General features: G+C 32.2%; 2 protein-coding genes across 2 annotated transcripts in view; one reads left to right on the forward strand and one right to left on the reverse strand.

Moving 5' to 3' along the window:
- The window catches only part of LOC123708132 (caskin-1), a 191095-nt gene extending 178748 nt beyond the window's left edge, over positions 1-12347 (reverse strand). Inside the window, exon 1 of the mRNA XM_045658662.1 lies at positions 12055-12347. Coding sequence (XP_045514618.1) covers positions 12055-12070 — 16 coding nt within the window. The 5' untranslated portion in view covers positions 12071-12347. The remainder of the gene's footprint in view (positions 1-12054) is intronic.
- A 2009-nt stretch (positions 12348-14356) lies between these two features.
- Positions 14357-18887, forward strand: LOC123708704. Its single transcript, XM_045659544.1, has 5 exons — positions 14357-14598; positions 14734-14898; positions 15467-15614; positions 15815-17907; positions 18189-18887. Exons 1-5 carry the CDS (start codon positions 14576-14578, stop codon positions 18349-18351), a joined length of 2592 nt encoding a protein of 863 aa, XP_045515500.1. The 5' UTR covers positions 14357-14575; the 3' UTR covers positions 18352-18887.
- Positions 18888-20717: the final 1830 nt, after the last annotated feature.

Here is a 20717-nt window from a genome sequence, read left to right on the forward strand (position 1 = left end):
CATGATCTTGAACCGAGGGCAGGCCATTGTTTACTGAATAGTTAGTAGCTTAGTCAATGATTTACCCCACAATATACGAATTTACTTTAAAAAATTATACTTTATAGATGGTTTAATACATTCCGATAATCAGAAGAGTAAATAAGCGACACTAAAGTCTTTCAAAGCTTTTTATGTAATATAACTTGAATACAAATTTATTGGATACTTTATTATGTATAAAGTTTTGGCAAATTTAGTCTTAAAAACAAGAATAGATATGACTGTTTCATCCAAGCGAGAAAATAAGTCAATGACCAAGCCTCATACAAGAAAGAGGCGGCATTGTATGTAGTATGTCAATATTCAACATATTCTACATGAGATGACGTAACAAATAACATACACTGTCGAGCAACATAGAAAATTTGGTCAAGATAATTTGTATTCAATACGTTAAACAACTTATTAACGTTATCTATAATATATTAAAAGAAGGATGATTTTTAGATGTATCGAAAAACATAATTTGATTACAAATGAAACAAAATATTTGATTGTTTTGTAACAATTTAAGCAGGAAATTGGAAACGACTTCATACCAACAATTAGCAATGATTACTATAATTATAATCTCAGTTCATTATGTCCATAGTTATGTTCTGTTTATAATTTTTACGGCACTGAGAATCTATATCTATAATCTGTTATAATTCATAACTTTTTGTATTAAAAAAGTGAAAACTGGGGCAGGAGAGGCAATTGATGTTCTGCGTGTAAGCGTCCAGGCAGCCAGAAGACTCCCAAACTCATTGCTGTTCTTTATGAATCGTTACTCTATTTTAAGATAAATCTTTGAACCAATGTTACGTTTGACGTTTGCCAAAGTCAAAGTCACGGTCAGCAAAGTTTAAAGTATACAGAAACAGCGAATATAATGTCCGTTAAAATTGTGCTATCTCAAATTATTCAACGGCTAAGCTTTCAAACACACATTGTTAATGGTGACCAGACAAAACATTGCATTGTTACACAGTAGCGAGATGGCCGAAGACTCGGACAACCTCGTGACTCACGAACTCAGTTTAATCAGCCGTCGCAAACGCCTATTTATTTGTTCAGCCTGACCTATGATGCAATATTCAAACTATGAATCTTAACCAACACTTACTTTCACTATTGTTAATTAATAAGGTTCCGCCAAGACCAAGTTAAAATATGTCAAAATACAACTTATATCTTAGTTCTCAGATGCATTATATTATTTAGTCCATTGTTATCACTAATCATAATTATTTAAATTGAATAATTTTAAGTTTTACGAAAAACTGTTTTCTAACGTAAATAATTTGTTCAAATAACTGCGACATTGACGTTTATTTTCGTTAGAGCAATCCCAATCTTGGTATAGACAAATGTTTTGTTTATATAAATGTGATCTGTATAATAAAAAAGATGCGGCGCTACAACCTTTCGTCATATCTGTGCCGTGAGATACAAATAACATGAAATGGAAATACATTTTGAAGTCGTCGAAAAATATATTTATTAGTCAACTCTAGACATGGCATCAAGAAAATTTTCTTATGATTTAAAATATAGTAATTAAACCTAACAATACAGACTTTTAGGTGAAGGTCGACAAGACAGGTAGGAAACGTGCTAGGCCAAAGATGACGTCACTTCCTGTTACACGACGTTCTGAGGAATTCAAGACGTTAAATAGAAAAGCAAACTGTACTTAATACTTTGTTTATCACCTGAATAATGGAATTTGGATTACCGTAAAAGAGTTTCTGTTTTTGCTACTTTAAGTGCATTACACACTTCTGTGTTCATTATTTCGTGGTAAATCAATCAGCCGCGCTTGTCTGTAAAATAGTTCAGCTCTTAATTATTCATTAGAAATTAGTTAAGATTGACATTTGCGGTCCCTACAAAAAGAATGATGATGTCATATAACGCCGAAATAATTTCGATTTTGAAGTGTTACACTAAGTTTGCTGTTACGTTTTTCTATTTATTCTTTTAACTTTTCTTATAAATATAGAAAACTTGTATTTATTTTACTAAACAACAAATTGTAATAAATCAAACCCTACCTAGGAAACATATTCTTCACAAATTCAAAACGATTTAACTTTAGATGTATGTATGTTTGTTGTTGATCTAATGGATTGGAAAAGTTACATAAGAACCTATACTTTGATGCATCCAAAGCTTACTCCAGGGCCCATTATAATTACCCTCCCAAACCATAACACTTTAGCATTCCAGTGTTTATCGGTCTTCATAAACACGTAAATAGATCGAATGCAGTATGCACCACTTGGCTACCATTTTACTGCGGCCCGATCGATTTCATTCCCCTTGCCAAGTTCAGAGCTTTTGTTATAACAATTACACTAACGAATTTTAAACAAAACCTTATCAACTCCGTCATAATAACTGAATAAACTGTAAACGGAAATTAATATAATAGTTCACGAATGATAATGGTTATTATTAAACCCGTACTCTAGTTAATAGGAATAATAATAATAGTTTTTTGTACAGTAATGACACACTCATGTTTGCTAGTTTTACAGTTTTACTAGATTATTATCGATTTAATTTATACTTATTGTATGCAACTTAACCTCAAATGTTAGACAATAAGAAAATATTTTTCTTTGTGACGATTTATCACACTATTGAATAGTATACAATAGTGTGATAAATTTACAGGATTACCTAGGATACCAAAATTAGAATTCTATGAAGAATATCGTCAAATTCCTATTAATCAGAATAAAAAAAATTTACGTCAGCTATATTTTAGAATTTATTTGCAGTATTTCTAATATACAGTAAATTCAATATAAGTTTTTTAGACTTATGAGTCGCCAAAGGAAAAATGTATGTGGAATTTGATTTAACTATTTGTAATATTTAAATAATACAATGCCGCCACGCATGAACGGAGATTACATATATATATATATGCAAGAAGATTATAAAAATATTAACACAAAATACATTGGAGATAGATATTTATTGTTCGTTACCTATTATGTTAAACAATGATAATTAAATAAAGATATGAATTGTTATTCAATAAATAACGATAAGTAGTAAGTCTTACCTTGATGAAGTTATGATCCCAGGTGTGTACTGAAGGATGATTGTATCTATGGAAACTATGAAGTTTCTATTGTCAGAGCAACTGCTCATACATAGGAAACATCCAGCATATCTTAAACTTTTAAGCGTGTGTCTGGTATACATAAATTAAAGACCAAAGGTTGTAGCGCCACTACGTCATTGTGTCATGTTGTGAAGTACTAACAATAACATTCAATTACTAAAAGCAAAAACAAGTTACAATCGTCTACTAAGCGACACGTTACACCCGATACGAAAAAAGTGACTATCGAATAGATTAATAAGCCTAATGAAGACGGTTAATCCTTTGTCGTTTCCAATCTGTACCCCAAACGAGCACACAATATTCTCAAGCTCAATATCAAGTGCGCTTCAGATAAATGGATCACGTTACTTGATTAACCAGCACGCAACCCCCTCGTCACCCCTGGGAATATTTAAATGGGCCCTGAATATATCACACCACCCTTAGGAGGCAAACGAGCGAATAACCCTGTAGATTTGCTTACCTGCAGAGTTTAAATGACTTTATCTTAATTAAACCCCAAAATAGCCGTGAATAAAGATCACTAAGGTCGAAATTGATAGACTCAGAAACATTTGGTTTCAGATATTGATAAAAAAGTAGTAAAATCGCTTTCAAATCGAAACGCCTTTTATAGGATATGTTTGCTTTTGTTTAAGATACGAGTGCCGATAGTTCTATATATATATAACATTCTATTTGTCAGACCAATAGCGCTACTAATAACTGCTATTGTTCCGACATAATTGATAACAATAATGGCTATGGAATCACTATCACTATAAAATAGTCGTTAAACCAAAAGAATTAAAGGCTTTACAATGATTTGACTTTGACGTTGTTAATTTATAAGCTATGTGACACATAATGACAATGGCAGTTGACGCGTAGCGTAGTAGCGCCCATTGCTCTGACACGAAAAAGAATTATCATACAGGAACGAAACCACTTACGAGTATATTACAAGATTCAAATTCGCGAAATGTTACTCGGGAGACATTATAGCGATACGTCTCAACTACGAATCTTAAACTTAGTATGATTTCATTAGACTGGAGTATTCATACATACCGTCACTAACACACGTCTACATATTTTAAGATGCACGTATCTTTTCAAGAAGAAATCTTTCACGCATATAGAACATTGATGTCACGTGCAATTTAGAGCAACAAATTGTAGCAGACGCCACCCAAATCAACATGGCAATCACGCTCGGCGCCACATACAGATAATGTATTGAATATCAACATTCAGAACGACGTCGGCACCTTACGCGCATTGTTACACTCATTGATTTCTCACGGAACTCTGTAACATCTGACATATGTCTCTATCGTATTCGCATCTTATGCGTATTTGTATATTCCTTATACAAGAGTACGGCATAAACGACTTAGACTAAGATTATAACTAGGAATCACCTCTTGAAAAGGTCTAACCTTTTATTTATTCAACTGTCACTAATTTCACAATAGTGTTAAAAATAAGCTCATTTTAATATACTTTTAGGACAATTTTGTATATCGACACAAGTGCTAAGTTACTTATGTACTAAATAGTATAAGATGGATTCATTTATTCACAATAATATAGTTGTGAAAAGAGAAAAGACACAATAATAAATGATTTTTAAAATGAACCAATAAAAATTCTTTCCATCAACAAAAAACCCTTTATTAAACCAACACATTGAAACTCGCTTAGAATTCACGTACAGAAAGGCATTAAATCACTGTAAAATATGCATTAGTAACTCACCCAGAGCTCTATCAAGCGCCGCCTCAAAAGGTTAAGATGCAAAAAAACTAGAGCAATGAACTGAAGTCACGTATTTCCCTCATCTATTCCCCTGGCACGTAGCACCATCTAAACTACCGCTCATTGTCAATATTGGAGTATACTGAACCACTGGTAAATCCAAATACATTATCGGTTATGGGGATTATCCGAGAATTTTTTTAAGTAAAGCGTAGTTTTCAGTCACCGTGACCACGCACGCTGTAAAGCACGCTAAACGTCGGAAAAATTTAAAATAATTATATATTTATACTAATACAAATAGCTTAAATGCGGTTTTAAAAAAATGTTTTCTTTCAAAGCGTAGTTATGAGCGTCGTGGTTGTGTTGCGTATTTCGCCAATATAATTGTTTCAAATTGGTAGTAACTGGTAGTATAGCGAAAAATCAATCAAGACTACCCAGAAATGTGTCTAACTCATTAGAGAACGGATTCATTTTAATGATCTGAGATAAGATTCTGCGTTTAATGTATAAAATATGTAATAAAAATGCATATATGTTCTATATATGCAGGGCAGGAGGTTCGGCTAATGTTAAGTGATCCATGCTCCAAAGATCTCGAGAGTGCGTTGCGTGCGAGTCTCAGAATTGGTACGCTCTTTTCTTGAAGAAGTCGAATTGGGTCGGAAATACTTGTGGGTAGCAGGTTCCAAATAGGTGTGTGCGCGGAAAACTGTCCTAAACAACTCCTGCCATAAAATTCAATCCACAATTGAGCGTAGAACGATGGGCGTTGAGGTGATACGGGTAGAATTTTGTTTTCTGCATCGACGTCCGATGATGAAACTTAGCTGCTTTCAAGGTATGTGTGGTAGAAGATACAGAACGATCCCAAATCTTTACGCAATTCCAAGGAATAGGCCGTTCGGAAAGTTACTAGCTCTATTAAAATTTTAAGTTAAATGAGTTGTACCAACAACGTATTAGTACAATTTAATTAAATAATCTATTTACATAATATGTATTAGGTGACTTTCAAAGTAAGCACAGTCCCATAGAAAAAGGCATTTCAAAACCACATTGAGATTTAGAAATGACATTGTCCCTTGCACTTTTACTTTCAAAACTGCCACTGTCCAATTTGGCCAATCAGCGAGCACCAATCCCACGCTTGCAATATGGCGGAGCTATTGTTTTTGTAAGAGGTTGCTGCAGAAGTTTAATAGTGTTTAAAAGGTAAAAAAAACTATTAAAATGGAAGAAAATGTGCGTGAAGTTAAGCCTGAACAAGCTAGAAAGGGCCCGAGAAATCCTGCAAATTGGAAACGCGCTAAGGAAAAAGTCATGAGGTAGAGTACACTGCTTATTTTTTGGTTAAGTTAGCACAAAGTACAGTTAGCCAAAAAAATCCATATTGTTGTTTTAAACATGTATTATGATGGAGCTGTATTTGTGATGGAGCCGTTCTTGAAAAGGGGTTTTCAGTGGAAAGCGTCAAAATCGTCTCACAAAAATGAATTCAACTTTTTTCGAATTGTTTTTTTATGAAGTTTTTTTCCTTTTATAGGTACTCAACAAAATCATTACCCTTGGCCCCACGATGTGGGCACACTGCAGACTCAAAATACAAATGCGGTGCTCTATCAAAAGAGGATATCAGAAAATTGCATGAAGAGTTTTATCGTCATCCGAATAAAAAAGACCAAGACAGTTTTCTCCTGAAACTTTGCAAGGTAGTAAAAACAAAGCGACGTCTCCCAAGAGTAGGAGTCCGAAAACCAACGGAATTCATTACAAAATTGTATGCCCGAAAAATAACCTCCCCAAAACTGATTCCATTTTGTCAAAAAACATTTTTGAATATACTGAAAATAACTGTGCACAGTATTCGGAGGGTTTCAAAGGTGTTTGCTACTATGGGTACAGTGGTCCAGGAAAAAAGGGGAGGGGACCATAGGTCTGCAAAAAATGCACACAGGCTTGCAGCAGTAAAAAAATTTATTGAAAGTTTCCAGTGTTTGGAATCGCACTACTGCAGGTCAAGTACGATTATCAGAAAATATTTACATGCCGAGCTAAACATAAAAAAAATGTGGCGCATGTATAACACCCAGTGTGATGCCGAAGACCTGAAAGTACGGCAATGTTATTTCAGGAGAATTTTCAATAAATGCTACAATTTGGGGTTCGGAACTCCACGGACAGATACATGCTCCAAGTGTAATGAACTTTTGGAGAAGATTAAAAAGTCGCAACATGCACAAGACAAAACAAGACTTATGGCCGAAAAGCGAGTACATATGCTTAAAGCCAAATACTTTTACCGTTTGCTTAAAGAAAAAGCTGATAACATGCTGACAATTTCATTTGATTGTCAAAAGAACCAGGTCCTGCCAAAAATCCCTGACCAAATGGCATATTATAGCAGGCAGCTTTATATATACAACTTTGGGACAGTATTATTGGCGCCAGATAATACTTTGAACAGCACCAATGTTGTTTTATATACCTGGACTGAAGATGAGCATCGAAAGGGGGCGAATGAAATGGCTTCAGCGGTATTCCACCGATTTTCAAAATGTTGAAATCAGTGAACACATACAGTGTATCAGACTGGTGGCTGATGGGTGTGGAGCCCAAAATAAAAACACAATAATGGTTGGGATGTGTGTCTTTTGGCTGATGAATGCGCCGCCTCAAATAAAAAATATCGAAATTGTGTTCCCAATACCAGGCCATTCATTTCTTCTTCCAGATAGGGTCTTTGGGAACATAGAAAAGGAGATTTAAAAAAATTTAAGAAATTATTGATCCCGGAACATTTTGAAAAATATGGGTCAGTAATGCGGCTTGACAACAATGTTATGGACTGGAAATCAGCACTGAATGGTGTCATCCGTCCGCCTGCATCATGGCATTTTCAATTTGCGCAAGCCAAGAGGTTCTATCTAAAAAGATTGCGGAACAACATTTTGGTCAGAGGTGAAATGCATTATGGTACGGTTATGGTCAATTACAAAAGTATTTAAAAAAAAGGAAGACATTTAGTGACATCAAACCGAGACCGATAGAAAAAAAATCTCTTGTCGTGAAACAGGCAAAGCTTAAAGATGTGGAAACATTTTGGATCAGAATGGAAAAGTAGAAACGATTTGAATTACTATAAAGAGACTTACTATGAGAGGAGAAACTCACGCCCAAGATGAGGAATACGAAGAAGAAAGTTATAGCCCAGATCCTCAGTCAGAATTATTTAAGTGTATTATAGATTTAAAATTATAATATTTTGCTTTTTATAATATTTTTCTTGATTCCTATTCCTATTAGGACCCGTTAATATTTTATTTCCAACGACAAAACTTATTATGTCAACCTTACTTCGATATCAAAATGGCGACTGAGGTGAGGTTCAAAAGCAATGCGTTAGATTCAAACATGCCACTGTCCAATGGCGAGAAACTAAAACGCCACTGTTCAGACAACTTTTGCAAAATTTTACTTGATTTTACAAACATACTTAACTTTTTTATTAATATTTATGGATAACAATATAAATGTTTATTAAAACAACCTATGGGTAAAACATTTTCAGGTAAAGAATGCGATTTATTATTTTTCTATCATTCGGTACGGCTAAGGCGAATGGACAGTAGCGCCTTTGCTTTTTGACCCCTCAATTATAACAGCAAAGTCAAGATGATTACAAATTATTTTCAATGAGAAAGTTTTAAAATAGAAATATTTGTTTTTAAATCGCACCAAAACATAATTTAATATCAATTGAAATCTTTATTTAATCATTTAAATTCTTAATTCGGATATTCATTGGGAAAAGTGATTTAAATCTCCCAAAATCACCAGATAATGACCAAAATCAATTATCAAAGGATTCACATAAATTGTTTAATCGCCATAATTTAATTCATTTCGAAGTAGAGATAATTAACATGTCGAACGAGTTTGCATTGATATTTTTATCGGGATCGAGTTTCGACCACAAATACCAAGAGTTTCATCTATAAAACATGCATGTTTATTTATTATACACAGATATTCCGATAGATGGCGATAAGCAGATAGAAAAAAGGAAATAAAGTAGAAGTCCTCAATAAGCCTTATGGAACTCTATTTGAATTCTAGTATAAAAGTTACTTAGCTGATTATTCTAGGGTAGGAAATCATAATAGTTAAAGACTGTCACTGACTTCGTAATCGTGCTCTGTGGTTCACCACCCGGCACCCACATTCGGTAGCACGATGTTCTATGGTCAAAATTTTTTCGGTAAAAAGTATATATTTTTGTCACACGTATGTTGTCATTTTTTTTGAAGATTGATGTCCTCTATAAAACTTTAGTACATCAGTTTGCTCTGATATCAACAGTAGTAGCGTAGCCAATTTAGGAAATTTTATCGGTCTTTCTCAAACCTTGGGTTACACTATCGAAATGTTTGATTCTATAGCCTATGTTCATCAGGGAAAACGTAGAGTTCTAATAATTTTTCAAATCAGTCTAGTAAATTTAGAGCCTTGCCTATTCTATGCAAACAAACATTGTAACAATTAAATCTTTCCGCTTTATTTATAATATTGATTTAGTAAAATAGTTTTTTTGACATAACATTTTTACTTTAGTATAGAAATATTTTAATTTGTTTTATAATTATTCTATTATTTATATAACTAGTACCTACGACGTAAAAAATAAACACAGCACAGCACATTATTTAACGATTTTAGGCTAATGTTTATGAATATGAACGGCGTTAAAAGAATTGGAATACCACTAAAAACCACAACATGATTCCCAAGGGTCTCTGGATGCGGGAACATCCCAAAAAGCCTCAATTTCGGCACATCTTTTCAACGCGGTAAAGTGCAAGGATACGAAGTTGCATCGCCGATAAACCGGAGATGAAAGCGTCAGTTTATTTGATTTCCTACGTCCCAGACTGATTGTGTTGCTAACTTCAATTGGGCTTTGAAAGCCTTGGTTTATCCGAGTAACAAAACTATAATGTTACGAAAACTAAACCTATTATATTAACTAACTGTGCTATCTGCGTTAATTCAAGTAACGTGATATAAGAGAATAGCTCAAATAATGGATTGTCCAATAGAGAAAGATTCACGCGCAAACAACATATGAATCGAATAAGAGACACCCTTTACTATTTTGATTACACATTATTTGAAGCTACTATCTTTGTTCTTATTACACATACAAGTAGATGCGAATGTTACGATGGGCTTAATAACCAAGACCTTTATTTTGGGTTACTTGGCAATACAATAATAATCAAAGTACAAACGAGAAAAGTTGGAGATACAAAAGCGGAAAACAATGTTATAAATATCCTGTATAAAAATTTACTTAAAAACATAACATTATTATTGCTAGATATTTTAACGATCATCGCACTTTATTAGCAATCACTTTGGGCTCATTTCCATGCATAAATGTATATTTACTTATCGAGAATGTATGCTGACCCTGAATAATAAATATATCGGTTAGATAAAGCCACGATACAGTTGACAGAGCGACACAATTTGACCGAAGACATTCTGGTTATTTTACCATACAATTAATCACAATAACAAAACTAAAGCTTTGCTTTAAATTATGATAGACCTTATGAGACGTTGTAGAAATATTTAAAAAGTTACAGAGAAACTGAGGGATGTCTATTAATAATATTAAATAAAGCATTATAGTAAGCCAAAGAACTGCAATTCAACTACAAACATGAATACCTGAGTAACCCATTTAAACAACCATAGAAAGGAAACATTTAAACTTTACAATTAGATCTACAATGAACACATTGAAATCTTAATAAACGCTCGGAGCAGTGTTGGCCTCGTGGCTACAGCGTGCGACTCTCATCCCTGAAGTCGTAGTTTCGATCACCGGCTGTGCATCAATGGACTTTCATACTATGTGCGCATTTAACATTCGCTCGAACGGTGAAGGAAATCATCATGAGGAAACCGGCTTGCCTTAGACCCAAAAAGTCGACCACGTGCGTCAGGCACAGAAGGCTAATCACCTACTTGCCTATTAGCTTGTAGGTTATAGCGCCATTGATTTATTTTTATTTTTCTAAACGGATCGGAATGAACAAAAAGTACACAAATGAATCTACATATTATTTCTATTTTAAACATGAATGTGTATGTGTAAGACGTATTTTTTTCGGTACAAAGGTGTGAATATTCTTATGTGCTACTTGTTGGTAAAGATTAATCACAAGGGACATAGTTTCGGGTTCATTCATCGGCCTAGAATCTGATTTCGTAACAAAACATTTCAGATCGTCCCATCGAACATTGTCGGATTACGTTTATAGTCCATTTGTATGGGATCTGTTACGGTTAATGATTTCGGTCTTCTCGCTTAGGCAACTCTATTCTGAGGCGTAGATAATAACTTTTTATTGACCCATCGCTATTATGTGTGTTAATGGTAGAAAAGTTTGTAATCACAACGCCCTGTTGGATTTTTGTGTATTTGATTTTAAGTTGACAGGGCGACTTCAACGACTAATGTGTTATTACAACTTTTTTGAATGATGGAATATAAAAATGTAATTAAATATATAATTTTTCATTAGTTAGATCACACCGATAACTATAATAGCTTTTAAAAGGGAATTTAATTAGAATACCCAAAAAGATTACATATGTAGAACAAATAACATATTTCGAAGAAAAAAATGTTTGAAAATACAATTAGTTAAATAATTTTAATTGGAATAACTCGTTTATGTTTTTAATACACAATTACTTACCTACATTCATATTAGAATTAATTTTATTGTTTAAAGTACCATAAATTGGGGCATGGGGTAAATACATGTCTTCGCCTGACCCCTTCGTTTAAATATGCTTTTTATTTTAAGGTTAAGGCTGTTTGGTAACAATTTGCGGTCCAACAAAGGACCTTGACGCTATGCTATGCTAGATACGGTACTAAAAAAAGATTTTGTACATAAAATTTAATAAATAAATTATTAAAGTCATAGTTTTTAAGCATAAAATTCTTATCAGAGTTCCCGACGCGGTCAGTTTTCACACCAGTGCTTATCACAAAGTAAACTGCTTAAACAAATTTTAAAGGCAAATATCGCAAATGAATATTTCAATAGAATAAAGTTTACCGTTTATTTTTCTCATGCCGTCAGTAGACCTCTACTGCAGCGTCCAAATCCTGTCCTCGGAGGGTCGCGTCAACAACAAAACACACACAGGCTCACTTATACACTTAACACGTTGTTTAAACTGATAATTGTATAAGAAAGGCAATTTTAAATTCACAAGGATCGTTTCCAAGTTAAAAACATTATTAAAATCATGAAAACACATGAATGTTTAACACGTTTTGATTATCACCCACGCAAACATGTTACAACTCGCGACAATGCCGCGTGACTGCAGCCTGCAGGCGTGTCGCCACTCGCCACTCAGCACTCGCCTCGCCGGCTGACACTAACGGCTAGCGCTGTAGATTATAATGTATACCGTAGCATTTGCACCAAAACTCAAGGCTCCAACTACAATTATATCCAGTAACGACACTAGATGGCGTTAATCGCAAGACGCGCTCTTGTTTACATGCTTATAATTATTATGAAACATACGCTAATATGATTTGTATAAGACAATTGAAAAATTAACCATACATGATGGTATATTTATTTTGGTAATATATTTTAAATTATAATAGGAAACCATAAAGTCTTACCTTAATTTAGATACTCCTAAACATGCACACTAAAATAAAAGAAAAACACTGTCAATATCACTTCACCATCGTTTGCTTTAAGGGTTTCTTTATAAAAACGAAATTAGTGTATATATCCTTAGAGCCGGTTGTTTTGGCGCACTCTAGATCGTCACTACAAATTTTAAATATATGTTTATCATTAGTTTCTTGATATGTATGTTCGTTTTTATATAATATAAGGGATATCTTAATATACTTTACTGAAAACAACCCATAACAGAACACCCCATTATCTCCACGCAATGAAGTTAGCAACAAAACCGCACGTCAAAATATACCATAAATAAAACCATACAACTGAAAGCATCACCCCCAGCCCCGTTTCGATCCATGTTTGCGGCAAATACTTTGAATCGAAATTTGAAATTCCAAGAGTATGCGACGATTAAATCGATGCCGGCCGGCTTTAGCGTGCGTTAACGAGCGACTATCGTATTCTTTGAGCTATGGTCGTCGCCTGCATAAAGTTGAGGGGGCGGCACCTCTTATAAACCCGTATTACAATACGCTAAATCGTCTCAAACCCTCTCAGACTGCAGTGGAAACGCGAATACTTAATCTTATAGGCAATTTGTAAGTGCATAAGTTTTCCTTTAATCGCTTTGATATATCTAGACGTAAATTTTTAAATAATCATGATTATAGAATATATGATAATAAACGTTTTCATTCATAGCTTTAATTGCGCTTAACGAGAGCATAACGAAAAAAATACGACATATTTCGCTATATTTCGGTACATTTCATTATTTTCATTATGTGTGTAGGAGAATCGGCAGAAGTCGGTCATAGTCGTGTAGATTCGTGTCTCCCCTCATCGTAACCCGTGCGACTAATCGATAGTTAGGCATGCTACAAACTTGCTACGCTACGTTATATCTAGCTACTACGATACTACAAACGTAGCTCAAAGTAACTTACACCTGTTACAACATTTTTTTACCATTGACTGTCGCCTTTTACTATTGTCGTTCATTAATGTTGACTATCAACATGTGTAAGATAGGACGTAAAATAATTAAAAATAATATAAGAATTTAAAAGTTGTAAGAATTCTACCTATATATATATATATATATATATATATATTGTATATTGTTTATATTATTTTAGATTGGGTTCTTAGAGCTATTTATTTTTTGAACTGATGCTCCTTTCGGTATAAAAGTTTAATAAATTATTTAAAAACTAACAGTTTAAATAGACTGTTTGGTAAATAGGAACTTTGATTTACTTTAATATTTAAAGTAACTTGTATTGTAATTTTTAAAACATTTTAAACAATTCGTTAGTTGGAAAATGAGATTTATGGAGAGAGAGAATTATAGTTAATTATACCTTTAAATGTAAAGCAACTAAACTAAACAAACTAAAAATTAACATTGATGCTATACCAATCATGTCTGCTATTGCCATCTATCGTAAGTAATTAGTTTTTTGATATGGTCTCATAAAATACCTACCTTCAGCTTCGACAGTTAACAAATACAATTTATATTGTGTAAATTAAGTTTTAAAGAATATAAAACGATTATATTTGTACCTGAAGAGAAAGTGAAATTTAAATGTATTTGACATTTGACAATGTGTTATACGAAAATGACACCTTACAGCTTTGTTATTTATTTTCATTGATTTTACTGTCAACTGTCAACTTAATTTTAAACTTGTTTTGTCTCCCTAAATTTAACTGTGCAACATTAAATAATTATCGACAAAACATTTCTCAATGTGCTCAGTTATGATTGTAAATCTAAATCCTTTTAAGTAATATGGAGATGGATCCTTTTCTTATTTCCCAGGAAATCAATAAATAGGTTGAATTAAGAGAAGTTAAAGAAAACCTTGGTGAAACTTGAGAATTTTCTATAAATCTGAGTTTTAAACCTATTAAAATGGCTTTTAACAATATTTTGACGTAAGTTTGATACATTTTAAAAGTTTTATATCATTACTTAAAAAGTTAAATCCATAAAACCTAGCTTACATAGATTTTGGCTCATTGTGTATATTCCAAAATCTATATACAATTTCTTATTAAGTTCTTTTTTAGTGGTGAAGACCTAGTAAAAAAAGGAGTAACTAGGTTAGAGGCAAATTTACCTGAGCTTGGTTTAAAAGATGTTGTTCCAACTGGCTCTTGGTTAGAGAGTAAACAGATTCAAGCCAGTTTGGAAGAGAAAAAACATCTGATTGAAGTTGAAAGGATTGAAAAAAGGTATTATGTTTGTAGCATTATATCAAATTAATTTTAATTAAAGTTTATTTTAGCCATTATAAATATTCTAAACTTAACTAACATACAGTGTAAACTCTATATAACAACACTCAAGGAACCGCATATTTTGATGTTACAAAGTGTTGTCATTAAATGGAAAGAAGCTAAATCTGTAATAGAAAAAGAAAAAGTTTATTTCAGACTAGTGTTAGTAATTACATAAAAACAATTCTTATTTAAATGCTATTGTGTTTGTCTATTATTTTCAACTGATTTCTACTGCACCAGTAAGCATGTTGTATTTTTTTAACTTATATTATTTATATCTTGTGGTATTGAGGCATCTTCTTGATAAAGAAACTACTTTTCTAATAACTTCGACTTTAGTGAATTTGTTGTTAAATTAAGAAATGATATATGCCGTTTACACTATTTTCTTTAATTTATTAAATTTTATCTCCAGTTACTAATTTAAAATAAGTTTTTATATAAAGCTTAATAATTTATAATTAAATTCAATTACATATATTATAACATAAAATCAAGTCATAAAAATATTTTTTTACAGAGGGTCCTTAAGTCAAGCTGATTGGCAGGACAATCTAAGTCTGGCTGAAGTGACCCAAAAAGTTGGAGGTTACTGGCAATTTCTTGGACATAATGTAGGACCAATTCTATATCTTAAGCCAGAAGAAGCTCTGTTTTTAATGGAAATTGTAAGTTTAAATTTATTTCCTTTACAGCCTTTTTATATTACCAATATATATCTTTCAATGTTGCTTTAACTATTATACAAATACTTGTTATGTATAATATGTAATTTAAATAATTACATAGTAATTTATAAGAAAATTGGTATATGTAATAATTATACATTGGCAATAACCAATAATAACGGTTGATTGAATAATTTCAGAATTGTCTTCAATTAAATTTGGGTGGTGTTAAGGTTTCATTGCAACAGGCTTACTCTTTGCTTCTTTGTGGAGAACTAAATTTACTAAAATATAAAGTGTATGCATCACTTAGCAGAGTTGGATACAAAGTGCTTAGACACAAATCATCTTCAGAAGGTGTGACCCAACTGCAGAAAGTAACTGAAGCAAATAATATTACACTTACAGTAATGTCTGGATATAATAATGAAAAATCTAAGGAAACCAATACATTAAGTAACAATTTAAAGACAGAGTCTCATGAAACTTTAAAAGTAATAGATTCAGAAACAAATATAAAGTCTGTAAATAATAACGGTTCCATTCACCATTATGACAAATTGGACAGTAAAACGTCTGAAACATACAAAAATGTTATTGAAACCTATAATAATAAAATAAATAAATTAAAAAACAGAGTGTTAAAACCTACCAGAAATGAACAACTAAATGAATTCTTTATTGACATACCAGAACTATTGGGAAAACATGTCATTACCCTAAAAGTACCAGATGCTAAATTTTTACCAGATAATATGAAATTGAAAGAAACATATACTATTAACTTACAAAATCTAAACAAAAAATACATAAAAAGGAGTAATCGAACCTACAGCCTTGGTGATGAAGTTAACAATAGCCATGTAGGAAGGTTACAATCGGATTCAAATAATCTCAAAGATAACATAAATACTAATCAAGCACAATGTAGTCTTCATACACAAACTCGTTCTCAAGGCCAGAATAGTACTCAAATGGAAAGTAGGCCTCAAAGTCCAAACAGCATTAATCATAATAATTATGATCAAGATAGACGTTATGAACAACCACAATATATGCCTGTTTTCTATTCCAGACCCCAAAATTTGAACTATATTAATTTCAACATGATTTTTGACAATACCCTAAATCATGTATATTTTCCCTATCACTGTTATGGACCTCAAGTATGCCCTGGGCCAAGTTTGAATTTTTACAACTCCAGAATGTATGGAAACAGAATGCAAAATTCAACTATACAAAGAAGCAGAGGAAATCACCTGCAAAGGATTAAAGATCTTGCAGGAAGACTGAAAATTCTTGTGTCGAGAGGAAATTGTAATAAAGATCATATTCGTGCCCTGAAGAATCTTCTTAAAACTTATAATTCCAGATACAAAACAAAACTGAGACTTAGCTCTGATTTTGAAATATTAACTGAAGCCTGTGTTGTTGCACAAATTGATTTAGACCAAGATGATGATGAACCACAAAATAAAAGGCAGAAAACGGATAATTCCTTTGAAGAAAATCTCCAAGCTATTACAGATATGGCTTTAGAACTTAAAGACTTGGAGATTAATGGGAAAGCAACCGCCAGTCATCGAAGAAGCATTTCAAAACTTATAAAAACATTTAATGATAGTTACAATGTTGAATATTATTTGACACCAGGATATGAAGTTTTAAATCGAGCAGATGTTCCTCCAGTTACTAAATTTGTAATAGACGACGAAGAAGAACATGTAAATAAATCAGAAAAACCAAAGAAAAGCAAGAAATTCAGGAATCCCTACAATATCCTTAAGAGGTTATCTGAAAATCAAGGTGCAGGTTCGTCAAAAAAGAATTTTCTTTCAATAATAATGAAAAACACTGAGTTTAAAAACAGTTGTGAAATTGAACACTGGATACCTAATGATAATAATTTTGAACGAATTGAGATACCTAGTGAAATTGGTGATCCCTTGTTCGATTCAAGGAAAACGCAAATGCTCTATGAATTTATAAAATTTAAACCGAACTTTTCAAATTGGTGTCAAGCAAAGATAGCATTTCTAGAAAGTCTTATGGAAACAATTGCAGAGTTTAGCCATACATCAAATCTTCAAAATGACTTTGATGAAGATTGCCTACTGTCACCTGATTGCGGGAATGTCAACGCTGTAATGGATAAATTAAGAATCATCAAAACAAATAAAGAAGCTAGTTCTGAATGCCGGCTACATATAGATTTTGATGTTTACAATAGAAATGTAGAGAATTATAAAAAAAGGAACCCTCCAGCACCACATTTCAGAGTTATTTGCCTTGAGTAAGTATTTTTATATACATTAAAACCAAATTATTAAACATGATCAGATGTTACATTTTCTTAAAGTCAGATCAGCCTTCTGTGCCTAAGGCATGCCGTTTGAATGTTTAATACGCTAAGAAAGTCCATCGCTGCAAAGTCGGGTATCGAACCTACGACCTCAGGGATGAGAGTCGCACGCTGAAGCCACTAACACTGCTCAAATATTAAAGTTATATATGTTTAAAAAATCCACAATATACTCTATGTAACAAGTCTCAGTTCATGAATTATTTTAACAGTGAATCTCTAGAAATACCATCAGCATCAGAGATCGAAGCTATCCAATCTCGATATGAAGACAACATACCTATAGTCTTCGCTTTAGTCAGTTGCAGTTCCATCTCTTACTTACAAGTGAAATCGACCGAGATACCAATATTTGAGCCCTCTAGTAATCAGTAAGTGGATCCCGAAATCGTAATCAGCTGGTCTGACTACGAGATATACTAACAAGGGTAACTTTTGGAACGTTATTTCATTACTAAAAGAACTCTATTAAATGCAATCACTAGAAAGTTAAGTCTATAAATGACTGTTTTAATGTTAAAGTGTATTTAAGTAATGTTTGTTGAGTTTATTCATATATAAATTGATGTTTTTTCCTTACATTAGTAATACCAACCAACTACTGCCTAGTAATCACTGTGAAAACTAAAAATATATATTTATCGTAACTGCCTGAGGAAGTATGTTTCTATTCGTAAAAAGATATTAGTATCACAAACTACCATACTTATGTTATAAATAAAATCCGAAAAAAATATTTCTATATTCAGAGCTGTTTTCAAAATACCTAAATATACTGAATAATATCTCAATAAAGGAATACATTTTGAGAATCTATCGTGTTTTTTTTTATTGTTTTGATTTAAAGATTTAATCAAAGTGCTAAACTAGCGTATGGATGCATATTCATTATATTTATATTGTGTATAATTCAAGAAAAATATGTATGAAGATAAGGAAACTGTATCGTTTATATAAATATTATATTTTATTATTTTGAATAAATATAATAACGTTATTATAAATAATATGATTATAAATTTTGATATAATGTCAAATGTCATATTTAAATCCAAGTCCCATCTTTAAATATTATACCTCTTATTTATAAAAACCAAATCAATTACACTGCAATCATGCGTTAGTGATCCTAACACGTGATTAAATATAATAGATATTTAATAATTTATTTATAACATGGATTTAGATTTACGCTTGCGTGTTTTAAATTTTTTCACACATATAAAGAGAAATATTAAACGTTTAACTAAACTACTCATTAGTCAGAAGTCATTCGGAATTAGAGTTTACGCTGTGTAAGACTGAATTGGTTTTTATGAAAGAGTTTGTAAATCTTTGAACGAAAACATGTGTTTTTATACAAGCTAACCTTTTTCAGGTTCGTTCATATATACCTGTTTTAAATGTTAAATTAGAACTGTTATTAATAGTAATAGATATATGCTAAGAAGTCAGTTATTGTTTATTCTTAAATAAAGCTATTTTGGTTTGTATAATTTTTTTATTTACATACAGGTTCCATTAATTTTCGTGAAATGGAATGGCGATTTTATTGTTTTGTTTTAAAGAATGAACCAGAGGTAACGGGCTGTAGGCTCATCTGATGTTGAGTAGCGTACAGACACTGGCCACTCGAAATAACAGCAATCAAGTGCCTTTTGAGGGTCTTTTACGAATTTTATTCCGTCGGCCTCTCTTCTTGAATGATCCTAAGTTGTACTGGAAATAGTATTGTAGCGACACCTACAATAAACGGCTACTAAGGATATATAGAACTTGATCTTAACCACTGGGGCCAGCAGTAGTGAAGTATTCAGATCTATCTAAGTTATACTGGTCGAAAGTCCTCCCATCCCTCCTTTACAGTATTATTTTATAAATTACCTCGCTATTCATATGTTTGCAACGTTTAAAATAAAGTCTGAGTCAGTAACATATAATAAGTAATATACGTTGCAGGCAATATTTTTATTTGAAATATCTAACAATTACAGTTTTCACCGGTCTACCTTGTTTTCCAAGTAAAGTCTAATTGTTTAGTTTAATGTAGTATAATAAACGTGATATTATCTCGTTTATTTCAGTTTTTAGTAAAAGTTTTGAGCGATACTACCAAAACAGCATTGCAAATCAATAATGAAATGATAAGATGAAACAGACGCAGGAATCTAACACCATTGGGGCTAGAAGACATCGAAAGTCAAAGTATTTAGCTTTAATAAATAAAAGGATTGTTAATGTTAATAGTTTATTAGTACTAACGTTTATCACGATCCATACAACTAAATAATTGCTAAACGTATTCGTTATTTTACACAACCATTTGTTCATTTATGTCTAATATATATATTGTGCATTATATATACGGGACTGCATAGGAACTTAGGGTCAAAAGGAATTTTGTAGGAACATACGTTCTAATCCCTTAGCATTGGTACACCAAAAAGTGCAATTTTCATATTTTGTTATATGAGTTTCATTGATTGTAGTATAATAATAAAATTTCATACTGGGAATAAGAAAAAATAGGGAAACAGACTATAATCATGTTTTGATAAGTCTTAAATTCCATTCGATTAAACCCTTTTGTTTGAGCACTTATTACTTAAGTTTTGAAGTCTGAACACAGTAGTTATTTTCGAAATTGCATTCATCAATTAATTAATGTATTTAATTTTGTTTATATATTACATATGTTTATATTCAATCTTTCATGTGTTACATGGAGTTATATATACTAG

Source organism: Pieris brassicae, chromosome 4, assembly GCF_905147105.1.
Source record: "Pieris brassicae chromosome 4, ilPieBrab1.1, whole genome shotgun sequence".
In the NCBI taxonomy this organism is placed as follows: Eukaryota; Metazoa; Arthropoda; class Insecta; order Lepidoptera; family Pieridae; genus Pieris; species Pieris brassicae.

Coding starts and splice junctions, on each gene's coding strand:
- LOC123708704 (XM_045659544.1), top strand. CDS start 14,576: ATGGCTTTTAACAATATTTTGAC. Junction 15,615..15,814: donor CTCTGTTTTTAATGGAAATT/GTAAGTTTAAAT, acceptor GAATAATTTCAG/AATTGTCTTCAATTAAATTT. Junction 17,908..18,188: donor TTCAGAGTTATTTGCCTTGA/GTAAGTATTTTT, acceptor TTATTTTAACAG/TGAATCTCTAGAAATACCAT.